At 33.9% G+C, this 14,060-nt stretch overlaps 3 protein-coding genes across 3 annotated transcripts; 2 read left to right on the top strand and 1 right to left on the bottom strand.

Annotated features, from left to right (window-relative positions):
• The first annotated feature begins 35 nt into the window (after window positions 1-35).
• Window positions 36-3,495, top strand: LOC124842406 (putative MO25-like protein At5g47540). The gene is made up of 11 exons (XM_088104440.1): window positions 36-195; window positions 379-540; window positions 620-738; window positions 838-915; window positions 1,083-1,176; window positions 1,912-1,971; window positions 2,393-2,461; window positions 2,768-2,866; window positions 2,972-3,016; window positions 3,107-3,209; window positions 3,294-3,495. Exons 1-11 carry the CDS (start codon window positions 73-75, stop codon window positions 3,401-3,403), a joined length of 1,062 nt encoding a protein of 353 aa, XP_087960566.1. The 5' UTR covers window positions 36-72; the 3' UTR covers window positions 3,404-3,495.
• A 428-nt stretch (window positions 3,496-3,923) lies between these two features.
• LOC148204750 (Auxin-responsive family protein) lies at window positions 3,924-5,787 on the top strand. Its single transcript, XM_088104426.1, has 2 exons — window positions 3,924-4,785; window positions 5,211-5,787. The coding sequence occupies exons 1-2, from the start codon at window positions 3,972-3,974 to the stop codon at window positions 5,663-5,665; spliced, it is 1,269 nt and encodes a 422-aa protein (XP_087960552.1). The 5' UTR covers window positions 3,924-3,971; the 3' UTR covers window positions 5,666-5,787.
• Window positions 5,788-7,899: 2,112 nt separating this feature from the next.
• Window positions 7,900-13,127, bottom strand: LOC124832058 (RNA-binding (RRM/RBD/RNP motifs) family protein). The gene is made up of 5 exons (XM_047306173.2): window positions 12,864-13,127; window positions 12,638-12,761; window positions 12,046-12,272; window positions 10,542-11,745; window positions 7,900-8,502 (listed from the first exon to the last, which is right to left on the bottom strand). Exons 3-5 carry the CDS (start codon window positions 12,265-12,267, stop codon window positions 8,489-8,491), a joined length of 1,440 nt encoding a protein of 479 aa, XP_047162129.1. The 5' UTR covers window positions 12,268-12,272; window positions 12,638-12,761; window positions 12,864-13,127; the 3' UTR covers window positions 7,900-8,488.
• Between the last annotated feature and the right edge of the window lie 933 nt (window positions 13,128-14,060).

The following is a 14,060-nucleotide window of genomic DNA, read 5'->3' as shown; positions in this document are numbered from 1 at the left end:
TCATTCCACATGCAAAACCCTAATTAACATTAACCTATTCCAATCATTCGATCAATCCATCCATAGAGAGACATGAAGAAAGCTCTCTTCAAGCCAAAGCCCAAAACGCCGGTGGAGCTGGTGCGCCATGCCAGAGAACTCATCATCTTCGTCGAATCCAAAACATGCACGCGTGAAAGTAAACGCGAAGAGAAGGTAACCGCTATTTCTTTCTTTGTTTAATTCATTGATGTCTTCCTTTCCAAATTCGTGCCTTCGTTGTCCGTTCATATTCCACCGTCTTGATTTGATTGAGTTTCTCATCGTTGCCAAAAATTACAGACATTGTGACGAAAATGATGATGTGTTTTTTAAATATGTATTTAAAATGAGTTGCAGCTATCAGAGCTAAGCAAAACGATACTGGAGATAAGGACGGCTTTGTATGGAAACGGTGAATCAGAGCCAAATCCCGACGCGTGTACTCAGATCACACGCGAGTTTTTCAGAGATGATACGTTTCGGATTTTCATCCTCTATCTGGCAAAACTAAAACTCGGGGTAACCATTCTTACCAGCGTATATAATTTATTTTTTATTTCTATTTTTTTACCAAATTTATAAGAATTAATTTATACAGGCTCGCCAAGATGCAACGCATGTAATTGCAAACTTGCAACGGCAACGAGTTAATTCGCAACTAATTGCTTCTCGGTATCTACAAGAAAACTTGGATCTTGTGGATATGCTCATTTGCGGGTACAATTTCTTGTATTTGCACGTCGAATTTTTCTGTGTTCATTTCTTGGTTGTTGCGCGTTGGATAAATGTTCAATTAACAAAACTTGATTTGATTAGTTATGACAAAGAGGGTGACGTTGCTTTGACGTATGGCGCGGTTGCAAGGGAGTGCATACGCCACCAGACTGTAGCGAAGTACGAATTTCAAATATATATCTTAATTAATTTCATATAAGATCGTAATATTATTCATTGATGTTATAATAGGTATCGTACTTAGTTGTTATATATTCCCGGATATTAAAAATATATACGGAAGGATTACCTTGAAATTTTACTTTCTTTTTAATTGTGTTTTTCAGACATGTGTTGGAATCAGATAACATGAAGAAGTTCTTTGAGTACATTCAACTACCAAATTTTGAGATAGCATCCGATGCTGTTGCAACTTTTAAAGTACGTTTATGATACGATATTTTCAAATTTTCCTTCCCACATTTTACCATGATTTTTTAACTAATAAAATTGTTTATGGTTCTATTTATTTTTCTGCTAAACGAATTTTTCATATTTCATACAATTCTTTTTGTAAATTTTGGATAAAAATTCACTTGCAAATTTTTTCTTAAATTTTCAAAATTTCAGGAAACATTTACAGAAAAACAAGGTTGTAAAACATAAAAGATTCGGATAATGTTCCATGTTTATGATACGACAGTAGAAAATGGAAACTACAATTAGATATAATCATTTAACAACTTACATAATAACTATAATAATATTTCATTCATAAATTTTGTCCAGTCATGTATATATATTATTATTATATTGTTAAAATCAAATATAGATCGTGTCAAAGTACCATTCTTGTTTATATATATAATGCATTTTACTGTTCTCCAAGTCTACACACTGCAATAATGGCCATAGATATAAGAATAAATAACATCTTAAGCCATCTAAGCTTATATATTGGTTTGAATGTATCTGTGCAAGAATTAACTCAGAATTTGGAGCTTTATATAGACAGGTTTGGGAAGCTAAAGTCGTATCACAAATAGAAATATGGTTTTAATTAAAATGTTGTTGTATCATATGTTATAATATAGGTTTTAGTACCATTATTTTGCTCTTTCCACAAATTCATTAAAATGAAATTAAACTGATCCATTTTCTTAACTGATAACACAGGAGTTATTGACAAGACATAAATCTACAGTTGCTGAATTTCTTTCAAAAAATTATGACTGGGTAAGTCCGTTACACAAGTTTACAAGTTCATTAGAATTTATGTCAGGCCCAGGGTATATGTTTTTATTCTTTGCAAATATTAGACAAATATAAAATATTCCCTGTTTTATCATCCAAACTCTAATTAAGAGTTTAGTAGTTAATAACTTCAATCTGATTTATAGAGCTTCCATTTGTCATGAGTTCTGCACCTTATAGTTATATCAACCTGCTTGATTTTGTAAGGCATATGAGCCAAAAATTAATTCACTTGGAGTCTACTTGACTAAATAAAGTCATCTTCTTTTCACTGTCAACAAATTTATTATACCGAGTTATTTTGTTGTTCTATCCAAAATTTCAGTAGTGTTATATATAATTTTATGTTCTTATCAACATTTTAAGATATGTTAGTTAAACCTTTTTATTCTCTGCCTGTCAGTTCTTCAAAGATTACAACTCTCAGTTGCTTGAATCCACCAGTTATTTCACAAGACGGTACGCTATTAAGGTAATTATTTCTTCTGCGATTAATTCTTTATGTCCCAAGTTCATTTTTACTTCGTGCCATTTTTTTGGTTTGTATTTGAAATAAAATCAACTTTCTATTTTAATTGTTTGCACTAATCCATTACACTGTAAGAAACTTTATATATAAAGAAATTTGACTTTTGATAAGCAATTTAATTAAATGATAATTAGTTCATTACGCGAGACTTATGAGACTGAATAAGCTTAATTAAGCATAAATCATAACCAGTTTACTTATTGTTAATTTCGGGACTCTCCTAATCATAGTATATCAAATATGTTACAGTTATTGGGGGATATGCTATTGGATCGCTCGAATGCTGCTGTAATGGTTCGGTATGTGGGTTCATTGGATAATATGAGGATCCTCATGAACCTCCTAAGAGTATGCTTTCTCTTATACTCAGATATTAATTTTTCAGATCTGCAAAACGTAAAATAAAAGTACTTATGTTTTTGTTCAATCCTTTTGTTTTCTCTCCATTTTCAGGATTCAAACAAGACAATTCAATTTGACACCTTCCACGTTTTCAAGGTATGGAATGGAGGGAATGTTTATTTCTTACAGATTCTTGATTCTAAGTTGAGCTTTAAATTTAATTGCTGCAATTTCTGGGATTGACAGCTATTTGTTGCAAATCAAAATAAGCCCCCTGAAGTTGTGAGCATCCTTGTCACAAACAAACACAAGCTTTTGCAATTTTTGGAAAACTTCAATTGCGACAAAGGTATAAACATCTTGCATCACTTCAATGTATGGTATTTCTATTTTGAATCGGTGTCGTAAATTAACTCTGTACTTGATGTTTCAGCGGACGACCATTTTCAAGCAGATAAACAACAAGTGATTAGCGAGATAATTGCTCTTCAATACAAGGATCAACCATGCAAATCTTTGGACAATTGTGAAGTTCCATGTTGAATTGGAACACTTCGTCTCCGAAGTTTTAATCATGTTCTACTTTCTCCAAGTCCCACATTTTTTATGTGAAGTTTCTTCGGGTCGTAGTTCTTTTTTTTTTCTTTGGCACATGTGATATTATTCATTTGGAAGAATTAAATATAACTTCGACCTAAATTGAACGATTGATTTTGTCTAATTATTTGGATTATTCGTTTGTTTATCATTTGCTCAAAAGCAAACTTTATGGTAAGTTAAACTTTCTGAAGTTGAATGATTATAACATAGCTTCAAAGCCAAGCACACTATGCAGACATAAATCTACTGTATTATCTCGTGAACAACTACAATCAAAAGGAGTAGCCGCACTAGATCGACATCATAATATCACAAAATTTTAAACCAATCACAGTGTCCCATTTCCACCAAACGCATATATACAACATTGTCTTCCCTTCAAAGTCAAGCACCAACAACATAAAAGAAAGTAAGCACTAACGTTTTCACTTATTACGTGTTCAAAATCCATAATAGCAACCTTAACACATCATTACAAAACACAGCATTGTTATAACAAAAGAACTGAACCATGAACCATTATTTCTCTCCCTATCCATCACTTACTCTCTCCAATTCTCCCTCCATCAACGCCACCATGCTTTTTCTTTTCCTCTTCCTTCTATGTTCCCTTCCCCACATCGCATTCTCATCCCACTGCACGGTCGAAACAGCGACCAAAACGTTCCAAAAATGCATGAACCTCCCAACCCAACAAGCCTCCATAGCATGGACATTCCACCCTCACAACACAACCTTGGAACTTGTCTTCTTTGGAAGCTTCATTTCACCTTCTGGGTGGGTTGGATGGGGCATAAACCCCACATCGCCGGAAATGACAGGAACACGTGCATTAATAGCCTTCCCTGACCCAAACTCAGGCCAAATAGTTCTTCTACCTTACATCTTAGACCCCACAGTCAAGCTTCAAAAATCTCCACTTCTCTCTCGCCCTCTTGACATCCACCTCCTCTCCTCCACCGCCTCCATGTACGGCGGAAAACTGGCCACCGTGCACAACGGCGCCACCATCCAAATCTACGGCACCATGAAACTGCAAACGAACAAAACGAAGATCCACCTTGTTTGGAACAGGGGACTTTACGTGCAGGGCTACTCCCCCACCATTCATCCAACCACCTCCACCGACCTGTCTTCCATTGCCACCTTTGACGTGTTGTCGGGATCCTCTGCTCCTCAGCACACGGATCTCACTATGCTGAGAGTGATCCATGGCACCCTCAACGCCATCTCCTGGGGCCTTCTCTTACCCATCGGAGCCATCACCGCACGCTACCTTCGCCACATTCAAGCACTCGGACCCGCATGGTTCTATGCTCATGCAGGTCACTATCATTTTTCCATTTCAATTTCACCATTCCTATTTTCAATTTCAGCACTCTCTTCTTTAAATAACATCACAACAAGGTCAACAAAGATTGTCGTACACGTCGAGATAAATAAAGAAAAGAAAATACAAACAACTCACGAGTGCTAATCAGATGTTTAAAGTAAAATAAAAATAAGACTACCCTTTTACAGGAAGGATTCAAAAATAATTTCTTTGTGTAAATAGAAGCGGAAGACTGCATTTTTTTCCAGTTGCAATTCTGAATTTTGTACACTCCAACCTTGACTTCAACACCCATTTGCATTTCATGTTTTTTTTTCGTCATGAAATATATGATTTGTGACAGAAACTTGTTTGATGGAGAAATGCATGTATAATGAGAATCAATGTAGAGTGAGAATAATATGCATGATGATGCAGGAGTTCAACTGTTTGGTTTCGTTCTGGGGACGGTGGGGTTTGGCATCGGAATCCGGCTGGGGCAACTGTCGCCGGGAGTGGAGTACAGGCTTCACCGGAAGCTTGGAATCGGAGTGTTCTGCTTAGGGGCGTTGCAGACTCTGGCACTGTTGTTTAGGCCAAACACAAGGAACAAGTTCAGAAAGTACTGGAAATCGTACCACCACTTTGTAGGGTACTCGTGTGTGGTGCTTGGGTTTGTGAATGTCTTTCAAGGATTTGAGGTGATGGGTGCAAGCAGGTCCTACGCCAAGTTGACCTATTGCCTAGGACTCTCTACTCTCATTGGCCTTTGCATTGCTTTGGAGGTCAATTCTTGGGTCGTTTTCTGCAGAAAATCCAAGGAAGATAAGATGAGGAGAGAAGGGTTCATTGCAACTTCTCACAAAGGAACTTCATCTGCCATTCACAATTAACATTACTCTTTCATTTCAACTTTTTACTCAATTTTTTCTATCCAAATCCAATGATTTTGATTCATACATACATACACACCTTTGCCATTTTCTGTTTGATTCATGCAGTTTCATTAATTTCCCCTTCTGTTGTTATATAAACAAGATTTAGTGTCTTTTTAGATGGGCTTGATTTCTAAGTTACTTCAACCCAAACCAATTACACATACATTTACATCATACAAGAATTAAATAGTTATAAAAAATATAATTTTTTGTTTTTCTCCCTTGATAAATCATCTTTAAAAAATTTCAACCAGCTAGTATTGCTTTTAAGAGTAATTTTACTTTATAATATCAAAGCCAATTTAAAACGTAAATTAAGCTTTCTTATAATCCATTCTTGTACAGTTAGAATAAAGTTATACATTGTACCACTCAATTATTATTATTTCTTAAATTTTACTATCAATTTTGTTTCCCATACACCTTATCTTTGGATTTTTTTTTTCACCTTTTTCACGTATGTTGTATCTTAAATCTAATAAAATTTGCTTACAAGTTTTAATAAAGTAGCATTTTTTTTTTTGCAAAACCACGTTTTTGTATTACCAATTTCATAGAAAAATGTGTAAAAATTTAGAAACCATGATGGTAAAATGTATGAAAAAAAACTTGAATGATAAATATGTTAAAAAATTGAAAACTAAAGAGTATCTTAAAAAGATGATAATTTGGTAACCAAGTACCAGAAAGAATAATAAAAAGACTGGTTTTTCTTTTAAAGGATAAATATTAATAGTTTATATTTAGATTGAAAAAAAATATTTTGACAAACTTTTCATATTATTTTTTATTTTTCAATTAAAAAAAAACATATCAAATGATCGTAAGTGGGTCAACCTCCTCTTATGGTAATGGATTCAAATTTTCTCTTGATCACTTCTGCCTCCATTACAAGTTAACTTAATATCTACAAAAGCTGTACCAACCATTTCAACTCCTTTTATTTGGAATTTGTATTTTATTCGATATTCGTTGCTCCCCACTATCCAATTACATGACCTTTTTTTTTTTTAATTTCCCAAAAGATTTAAAAAGAAATAGGAAAAATGAAAGGATATGGTGTGCTTAAAAATATAGAAATTGGATAATAAAAAAAGTGGGTAAGAGTAAGGGAGAAGAAAATAGGAGTTACTAATATAGAAGGTTTTAACTTTATTCCACTCCATCTCTTCTCACTTCTGTTGGCTGCCTTTAATATTATTTTTCAAAATCAGCCAACACAAATGCCACCATAAATCTTTCTTTAACTTTTCCTTATAAATATACTTGTTTTCAATGATGCTTTCGAATAAAGTTTTTGTTTGACATGCAAACACTAGAATCTAGCAAAGTCTTCTGCTTTTCATGTCTCTTCTCTTCATCTAAACAACAAATGTATTCTGTAAAAAATGATAAGAACATTATTATAATGATAAAACTAACTCTCGTAAGATTTTTTTTCTATACACAACTGCAAGTGGATTGACTTTTATATGGCAAAATATGCACTGAGATAGCCAAAATGATAAGAACATCTCTCCAAAGGGAAAAAAGCAAAGTTAAGAAAATAACTATTGAGTAACTTTTCAAGTGTTCTTGAATGGAAAGCAGTCTATTTTCTAAAATGGGATGAGCCGAAAGAAAGTATAGTTGAAACAAACAAGGCATATACATGTTTGCTGATTTAAAAATACTTTAATTTTGTGATACACCAGAAAGTTTTCCGACCGGAAGTCTTTTAAAGGATAAATTTTTCACAACAGTGAAAAGGTTAATGTACTAAATGCAATGAACGTGTAAAGATACAGCGATTTTGATATTAAAGATACTTTGAATGGATCATGAAACCATTAACAAGTTAAATTATCCAAGATTAGATGACCAACAAAATCAAACTCCTTACATAACTTACATAAATACAATCAACATAAACAGTCAGCTATTGTTGGTTGTCCAACTTTGTATTTAGTTAACACCAAAGCATTGACAGTAATACTATGTAATAAACCTCAAATATAACGTCTTACATTGCCAAGAGAGTTCGTCTGTATTTAATTTTCTGAAGTTGTTTCATTCAGTGCATTGCTTTATCAATGATGCTTACAATTAGTACAACTCAATCTTAAACAATATCTTTAAAGCTTAATGAAACACTAAAATAGGGAAATGGGGAAAAAGAGATCCATCTGTGAGATTTAGCAGCTAGAATGTGTAGCATAAAATATTCCCATTTAGAAAAAGAATCAGAGCATATGGTAACTTATTCACGGGACCCTAGATGGGTATCCCTTCAATGTTTCACACTAGTAATAAGAAAAAAAACCTCAGATACAATCTGCTAAAAGCAAGCCAAAATGATGGATGATGAAGAAACAAACAATTCCTGAGAAGAACGAACCCACAACTTTTGCAAGACATCAAAGACAAAAAAAAAAAAAAAAAAAAAAATCTACCCCAAAAAAAGAAAGAAAATGAAAAAAAAAATGCTGTCCATCTTTTTATATTGCTGCCTCACAAGTGGTGCATGATACACTTCCGCTATATCCCGCAATCAGATTTTACATCTCACTCAAATCCCAAAACCTAAACAGTAACTCAAAAAACTCAAGCCTTAACATTCCCTTGTAATCTATCTCTATATCTGAACCCTCAAAACAGGTACTCCAGTTAGCTCTAGAAAACCAAACATCTTGCTTCTTAAACCCAAATACAGTAACAACAGTGGTGTGCAAAATTCACAATTCACCTGCTTCACTGGATTATCTTCACCTACAAGTTCGTGTCATCAAAATGATCTTCCTATGTCGCGATTCCTGAACCAAAACATACAACTTTATCAGTGTTGGCATACAAAATCAATTATTCAAAGGAGACATGTATCAAACTTAATTTCCATCCACTTTACATGAAAAAAATGGAGCACTACAATATACGCATTGGAACTTTGTAAAGCAGTGTATTGTAAAGAAGTTTTACTGAAAGACAAATTCATATGTTTCTGCACTTTAGTTACTTATAAAGACTTGAGAAATTGAGGATCTAAGTCAGAAAAAAATTGAACTGAGTATATCGTGACAAAAAGAAAAATAATGTTCAACAGATTCTCCACTGCTAGAAAGAACTTGGGTGCCCTCTTGTCTAGCTATTAAACTCCAGAATTAAGGCGAGAAGGATGAAAGTAAAGCACCAGGAGAATAAGAGACAACAAGACATTCGATTCCCATAAGAAAATGTATTGCACGCAACAGAATGTTAAGAGTCATGATTGCATACTCTAAGATCTAAACACATTCAGCAAAACATTCAAAATCAATCTTACAACTCAGAAGAAGGACATTGAAGAACTAGTTCTGGTCTGATGAAAAGAGCCAAAATACTGTTGAAAAGAGCCCAGAACATTTATTTTATCTATCTATCTACCTATATCTTTGTGTTAGTGTTTCTATATATATATATATATATATATATATATATATATATATATATATATATATATATATATATATATGAAAATAATCTAACACTTCGGTGGAATTATGGTCAACATGTTTAAAACTTAACCAACTGTTAACTCACAAATACAGCCCTCAACCATACAGATTTTGAATCCTAGAATCCATACCAGACTGTTTATTTTGAAAGACAAGATGAAATTGGACACGAGCCATTAATGATCATCTCCAGTAAATCCCTCGCATTTATGGAGTTATACTGTTCAGAAACAAATTCGGATCGCAAATGAAGTACTGCTTTAGTTTAACAAATAATTTTACTAAAAAAAACTTGTGCACTTGTACAGCATAGAAGTCTGTGCAAGGTTCAGCCTAGCCTCTAGCAGACTCAAATTCTACTAGTACAATAAACATGTAGATCACCGATGAAAATTTCATAATTTATAAGAAAACCACCAACTTGCTCACTTTTCTCATCCCTCAAACGGGGGTGGGGACCTTTTTATTATACCGTTAGGTATTATTGAAACTACATCTGTAGTCTGACATCAATGACCCAAGCAATGCTAAAAAATTTCATATTGTGCCCAAGTAATGCTAATAAAAAGTCAGATTGGGGAATAATGACAACCATATGCACATTTCTATGAAGCTTAACATTAATTGTTTAAGTAATAGCCATCTTTCTATTTGGAGCTTACCTTCTGATTTGTATGGGACCTCTCAATTTTCACAGCCTAAAAGTTATATTTCCTACAAGACTAGGATAAAACCCTCCCATTACAACACACCCTCTCACTTTGGGTTGTAATCCCCTTCTCTAGCTAGTTAGTTTTTTCTGATCAAAAGGACCCCTTTTATAACAAAGGTTCATGATTCCGTTCATAAATGACGCTTAAACATCAAATATTCCACCACTTCACCTACATTCACCGCCTCTTGGAATGTATGTCTTGACCTACTTGTATTCATGTCAGAAATTTGGATTGATATTCCCAACAAAATATGATGACATCACCTAGTCAATGTCATTAAAATTTTGGCATCTCATGTAACAGATGTTAGGAATGGAACAAAAGTATACTAAACTCAAACATGAATAACTCTATAATTAGTCAGTGTACATCCTTTCTATAGGAATAACCACATAAAAATAAAATAATGATCGTCCTTGGATGTCATTAAAACAAGTTGACCTAATTGTATAAATCTAAGTAAATAAGAAAAGCAACAAAATCTAGTTGAAAAATAGAGAAAGAACTGATTAGTGTTCCATAGTAATAGCAAACTTAGCAAAGAGAAAATACATTAATCAAAGATCAATTAAATAAGGTTCTGACATTCACTAAAAATCCAAACATATCAATAAGAAGAAAATCAAAAAAAATTGTAAGTCTTACCCCTATTTGGCTGCCTCTTATTAACAGTATAACCACCAACATAACCTGGAGAACTCTTGGTAGAAACATCAGAAGCTGCTCCACCAAGTCCATAACCGAAGGGACCAGATCCATCTCTCTCAGAATTTGAAGAGCGCCAAGTGGGGTCCCCATAAACAGAACTATTATTGTAAAAGTCTGCAAAAGCCCCATCAACACCACCATTTGATGCAGAGTACGAAGATGTTGGTGCAAAAGTGGTACCAGTGTTTCTTCCATACCCTCCAGTCCCCAAGCCATAATTATTGTCACCACTTCCATAACCCAGGTTGCCACTACTTTGTGACATGTTGTTCCCTCCTCCCTGCGCAGAAATTGCTGAAGAACCACCCCAGTTGACTCCAGTGTTGCCAAATGTATTCCCACCAATACTTCCACTCCCTGATCCAATATAAGCATTGGAATTTGCAGAATTTGTTCCATAACTAAGGCCACCATTACCCCACAAATTTCGAGTCACAGAACTGAAGAAAGAATTGTTTCCTCCATTACCACTTTCAAATCCAACAGGACTGCCAAACCTATTGGAGTTGCCAATAAAATAAGGATTTACTCCCCGCCCATAGCTAAGATTGCTATTGAAATTTGCATTCCCCCCAAATCCAGCATTCAAACCAGGCTCAAAATTCATGCTCATTCCATAACCTGATCCAAAAGGAGCAAATCCACTTCTACCACTGGCAACAGGACTGAATCTACCATCCGCTCGAAGTCCATAGCCTCCAACAGTACTTGGACTATACCCCTGAGTGAAGCCATTTAAGAAACTATTGACCCTACTGAGACCATAGTTATATCCACCGAGTGGGGTGCGGCTTGGTCCTGGTGATAATTCCTTAGGAACTGCTCGCTTGACCTCAACCATTTTACCATTCAATTCATGAAATGTCTTTAGTAAGACTTTGTCAACAGCCTCCTCAGAATCATAAGTGATAAATCCAAAACCTCTTGGCCTCTGAGTGTTGTGATCATACATAACTACAACGTCTGTTATAGTCCCAAACTGATCAAAGTACTTTTTGAAATCACTCTCCGTCACTGTTGATGCTAAACCTCCAACAAATATCTTTCTAGTGCGACCAGGACCTGGTGAACCATGGATGCTGCCACTGTTTCTACTCAGTATGTTCTGATCATCCCTGGGAACAGCTTTCTTTGCCTCAACCTAGCGATAGACGAAACAGTATTGAAGATGACCATAGATCAGAAAATAAAAAAGTGCTGAAGATCTATAATCCTTACAACAGATGCATGGAGACGGGAACAATAACAAAAGAAAAAAAAGATTTAACTACTGCTCCATTTTAAAATCTTGCTAAGAAATTTTTGAGATTGCAAATTTAGCTAATCAGGGTACATTTCGATAGAAAAAAAAATGCTACTTTCCGATGTTTCATAATTCAAAAAGTGAACCATCTCAAAATGCAAGTTTTGGACTTAAGAGGGGGGAAATAACAAGAATTACCATCCTTCCGTCAATGTTGTGCTTCTCTTTTATGACTATTTCAGCGACAGCAGGATCGGAAAAAACAACAAAACCAAATCCTCTGGCTCTACCTGTTGTCCGATCCTTCATTATCACTGCTTCCACAACCTCCCCATAAGTACTGAAATACTCCCTGAGTCGCTCCTCATTTGTGTCCCATGATATTCCACCGATAAATAACTTGCCATTATCTGATTGCATTTTATCTACAGGCAAAAGACGCTTCAAGCAATAAGCATTTCAGCTCAAAAACTTACAAATGCAAGTGGAAGCAGCAGCATTGGGAATGGACAAAGCAACCTTCTTTAGCACCTAACAATAGGGCATAAGAAAAGGCATGTTCTTGACGGATCCATTCCAATTCCATACACAACAATATGCAAAAGCATAACTTTATTTCTTTCTTTTTTTACTCACAAAACAATATACAAAAAAAATCCTAGTTTGGGATGAAATGCAAATAAATCCGGGTAGGATAAAATCAAAGCACGATAGCATTATCGTTTATCAAATTGTTCAAATACAGATAGTCCCTAGCGTAGCCAAAAAGAAGAAGCATTATAAACAATACCTTAAATTAAGGCAAACTGAGAGACTGTATTAACGATGCAAAAATAGATATTGTCGGATTCAGTTACAAAACATCGGATCCTTCATCAACAATCATCAAGCAGTGAATCAAAGGCTAAGCAATCCTGGAAAAAAAAAACCACAAAAAATTTCAATAATCAAAGATCCAAAGGCAGACCCAATTGAAGAAAGATCAAAACTTCAATCGAGATTCCTTCGAAACCCACCGATTGAAGACGACCCAGATGGCAAATCTTAAGATCTGAGGGGAGGCACAATGAGAATAAGAACAGAGGGCAGGTTCATTATCTGGCTATGCCTCCCCACCCTTTTTTTTCTTCTTCTTCTTTTTCAATTATTAATAATTTGATTAACAAATGAAAATTCAGTTGCCAAACCGATTGCAAAATTTTATAAAGAAAACAAAACTATGGAGAGAGAAAGAGAAAAACACATCGGAAGTTTATAAGGAGAAAGCCGAGAGAGAAGCTGCGAGATGTGGTATGACCATTATATAGGGCCTCGCAAATGAATGATGATGATTTTCTTTCTTTCTCTTTTTTTTTTTTTTTCCTGTTTATTATTTATTTTCCCAGTTTTATTTAAAAAAAAATAGTAAATAGCAAAAATGGGAATCTAGTATTTTTTTTTTCACTCCATCCTCTTTGAATAAAATAATATTTTAAATTATAAGAAACTTTGCTCAAGAAATTTGTGAGATAGTTTTTCCTTTGTCTGACTACTTTTTGAATTTATATAATTGCTTGATTGACTAAATATGCCTGTATTAGTAGATACTTTTTAATGTTAATATAATGTTGTGAATTTTTTTAATTTATTTATCTTCATATTGGATTAGAATTTTAAAAGATTATTTAATGTTTAAAAAAATTGAAATTGTAATCAAGATTTTATAGCTTGAATTTTAAAGTCATTTCAATTTTTATTAAAGATTTGAAATTGCCCATGTAATTATAGTTCTTATAATTAATTTTATAAAAATTGAAATAACAAATTTAATCATTTGAAAGTTAAATAAAACAATACAACAAAACCTTATAATGTTTAACTTAAAAATAATAAAATTAATACTACTTTTTAAACTCTAATAACATTTTCCTTTGCTCTTTCCTTTATTATTTTGTCGTGAATACTCATTTGAATTACTAATCAAGTGATTTCGTAGTAATATCTATCATATTAATAAAGAAATCAATTTAACAAGAATACCGAATACCTATCATAAATAATAATAAAAGTAATTGCAAAGTCAAGAAAAAAAAGTACACATAATATAAGTCCATTAAAAAGAGAGAACAGAAGAAAAAGATTAGATAAAAAATTAGGGTTGCAAAACATACTAGCGCGATTTCTTTTAGGCCCAAAATAGGCATATCCGGTTGAAAAGCAATATTTTTTTTTAA

Source organism: Vigna umbellata, chromosome 1 (genome assembly GCF_029865625.1).
Source record: "Vigna umbellata cultivar VRB3 chromosome 1, Vumbellata_1.0, whole genome shotgun sequence".
In the NCBI taxonomy this organism is placed as follows: domain Eukaryota; kingdom Viridiplantae; phylum Streptophyta; class Magnoliopsida; order Fabales; family Fabaceae; genus Vigna; species Vigna umbellata.
Note: the sequence above shows the minus strand (reverse complement) of the source record. Positions and strands in the feature narration are given on the sequence as shown.

Coding starts and splice junctions, on each gene's coding strand:
- LOC124842406 (XM_088104440.1), top strand. CDS start 73: ATGAAGAAAGCTCTCTTCAAGCCAAAGCCCAAAACGCCGGTGGAGCTG. Junction 541..619: donor TGGCAAAACTAAAACTCGGG/GTAACCATTCTT, acceptor TAATTTATACAG/GCTCGCCAAGATGCAACGCA. Junction 739..837: donor GTGGATATGCTCATTTGCGG/GTACAATTTCTT, acceptor TGATTTGATTAG/TTATGACAAAGAGGGTGACG.
- LOC148204750 (XM_088104426.1), top strand. CDS start 3,972: ATGAACCATTATTTCTCTCCCTATCCATCACTTACTCTCTCCAATTCT. Junction 4,786..5,210: donor ATGGTTCTATGCTCATGCAG/GTCACTATCATT, acceptor ATGATGATGCAG/GAGTTCAACTGTTTGGTTTC.
- LOC124832058 (XM_047306173.2), bottom strand. CDS start 12,267: ATGCAATCAGATAATGGCAAGTTATTTATCGGTGGAATATCATGGGAC. Junction 11,746..12,045: donor ACAACATTGACGGAAGGATG/GTAATTCTTGTT, acceptor GTCTATCGCTAG/GTTGAGGCAAAGAAAGCTGT.